The sequence below is a fragment of the Seriola lalandi genome, unplaced genomic scaffold, assembly GCF_002814215.2.
Source record: "Seriola lalandi dorsalis isolate HSWRI2012SDOR001 ecotype SW California unplaced genomic scaffold, Sedor1 jcf7180002054382, whole genome shotgun sequence".
Lineage (NCBI taxonomy): Eukaryota > Metazoa > Chordata > Actinopteri > Carangiformes > Carangidae > Seriola > Seriola lalandi.
The window spans coordinates 211,279-213,635 of NW_019524935.1; the positions used below are offsets into that span (position 1 = coordinate 211,279).

Here is a 2,357-nt window from a genome sequence, read left to right on the forward strand (position 1 = left end):
TTCTGTCATTGAAGTTTTTTTTATTGATTTTCAGTTTGTGGTGACCCACCGCTCCAAAACAGTGAGGGTGGGTCAAAATGCAGAAGATAAATTTCCCCCACAATCTATTGTTCTAATGCTAAGCTAATGTAACAAAGCACAGACATGACCATAAGAACGACAGCACCAAAACACTAAGAAGATGTCATCAATAAAAACAAGAAAGGCATTTGGAGTCAATCATGTCATTTGGTTTAAAAATCTGGACACATTTAATCAAACCTCTCTGCACAGGTAGAAACCAGTAGAGGGAAGAAAGAATTTATTCAGATGACAAATCCTTCCTTTCATTTCCAGCTTGTAGAATCTTGTGTCACAACTATTTTAAAGTCAAAGTAGTATTTCATATCAACCTCACATTCTCACATAATGAACTATGAAACCAAAACAGAACCAGAACCTTCTTCCTCAGTCCAAACACAGATCCCACACTGTTAAAATCCCAAAAATTTGTTCACAAAAATATTTGTTTTTAGGTTTTTTTCATTAAAATCTAACTTATTTTTTCTGTCTAAAAACAGCATGAACATTTTCTCTTGATCCGTTAGTGTTTGGATCCGTTCATCGTCGGCGTTTTGTAACTCCTGAGTTGGTCCAGGAAGCCAGGGTTCGGGGAGGAGGCGGGCCGAGCTGATTTGACCAATGAGAGGGCTTCATCGAAGGACAGGCTGTCACATGACATCAGGTAGCCCATGACCACAGCCGGAGCCCGGGACACGCCGGCGTTGCAGTGGACCAACACCACACCTTTCTGAGAGCGAAACAGATGGAAACGTTAATACTAAAGCTGCATGATTTTTTTTCTCTCCACAAGAAGTTGAAAAACACACAGTCATGGCTAACGTGTTAGCAAACAGTTAGCTATTAACAGATCCAGCAGACACAGAGCAACATAATCATCCCTCAGAAGCTGGTGGAAACCAAACACAGAGCTTAAAGAGGGAAAACTGGTCAATATTGTTTTCATAACTTGTTTCCATAAGTACAATTAAAAGCAGATTATGCAAATGGAACATTTAGGGCGTCTGATTGGTCCCAGATTGATTGTGCAGCAGGACAATGAGCCCAAACACATGAACTATCTTGAGAGACCAGGAGTCCTGCAGCAGATGGTCTGGCCCCCCACAGAGTCCTGGTCTCAGCATCATGGAGTCAGTCTGAGATCACATGAAGAGACAGAAGGACTGAGGCAGGTTCTCCAAGATGCTGGAACAAGCTCCCTGACAACTACCTGAAGAACTGTACAGGTGTACCGAGGAGAACCGGTGCTGGTTTTAAGGTGTCTAAAGCTTTTCCACAGCACTGTTGGAAGATTATCACAGACGCATTAACATGTAAGCAGCACTATACTGTAAAGCTAATAACAGTAACTCTACTGTACCGCTAGGGAGTATAACCCAGCATTACACTTTATTATCTGATTATATGTTTTACATGTAAAATTCTTTTCTTTGTGCATTTTTACAATGATTTAGAATCATTTTCCTGAGATACAACAAACTTAAAACGTAATGTGTTTTTAAGAGTCAGTGAGAGATGATTGTTGGGATAAAAACATAAAGTGCAGTGACGCTGTCTGAACACTAGAGGGACCCACAGATTAACAGATCAGCTGACTTCCGTCTGTTCGAGCTGAGCTCAACACCACATCGAGCTCCTCCACTGACGTGCTGTTTAGTTAATAGGTGTCTTGTTTGTTGGTGTCTTTTGGTTTCTCATTAGCTTCTCCATTACAGCCTCTGTTTTCCTGCACATGGAAGGTTTACACCACAGGCTGTGTCCCAGTTATCAGGCTGCACCACAACCAAACATAACAACCTTCTCATGTGACTCCGGACAGGAAAAGAAAACAAGAGCATTTCCTAAAACGTCACAGTTTTCCATTAAGACAGTCTGATTCAGGTTTGGCGACTTTTGTCATTTTTCTTATCAACAAAAGCCAAACAAAAAAAAACAAAAAAATTGTAGGTAATTAATGAGAATATGTGACAAATCTGAACAAAACAAAACAAAATTCAAATGTAGGTACAAATAAGAATGAAATCAAAAATCTGTTTTGGTTTGAGTTGAACCAAAACTTTGCATAAAAGGTTAAAGGCTAAAGTTTAAATTAAATCCAACTTGAAAATTGTGGTTAATGTGTTTTCAGCTTTCTACCGTGATTTTCAGTATTTGTAAAACAATTTACAGCTCAGGTTTATCAGAAAAAATCTGGGTAAAAAACTCAGAATTTATTTTAAGAAAAATGTAAAATATCAATATGAAATACTCGTCCATCTATATTATTATATATAAATATAATATTTATCTAAAAAAAA

The 2,357-nt window shown here is 38.4% G+C and overlaps 1 protein-coding gene across 1 annotated transcript in view; it reads right to left on the reverse strand.

Moving 5' to 3' along the window:
- Positions 1 to 23: 23 nt before the first annotated feature.
- The window catches only part of LOC111657063 (dual specificity protein phosphatase 19-like), a 5,286-nt gene continuing 2,952 nt past the window's right edge, over positions 24 to 2,357 (reverse strand). Inside the window, exon 4 of the mRNA XM_023409036.2 lies at positions 24 to 790. Coding sequence (XP_023264804.1) covers positions 584 to 790 — 207 coding nt within the window. The 3' untranslated portion in view covers positions 24 to 583. The remainder of the gene's footprint in view (positions 791 to 2,357) is intronic.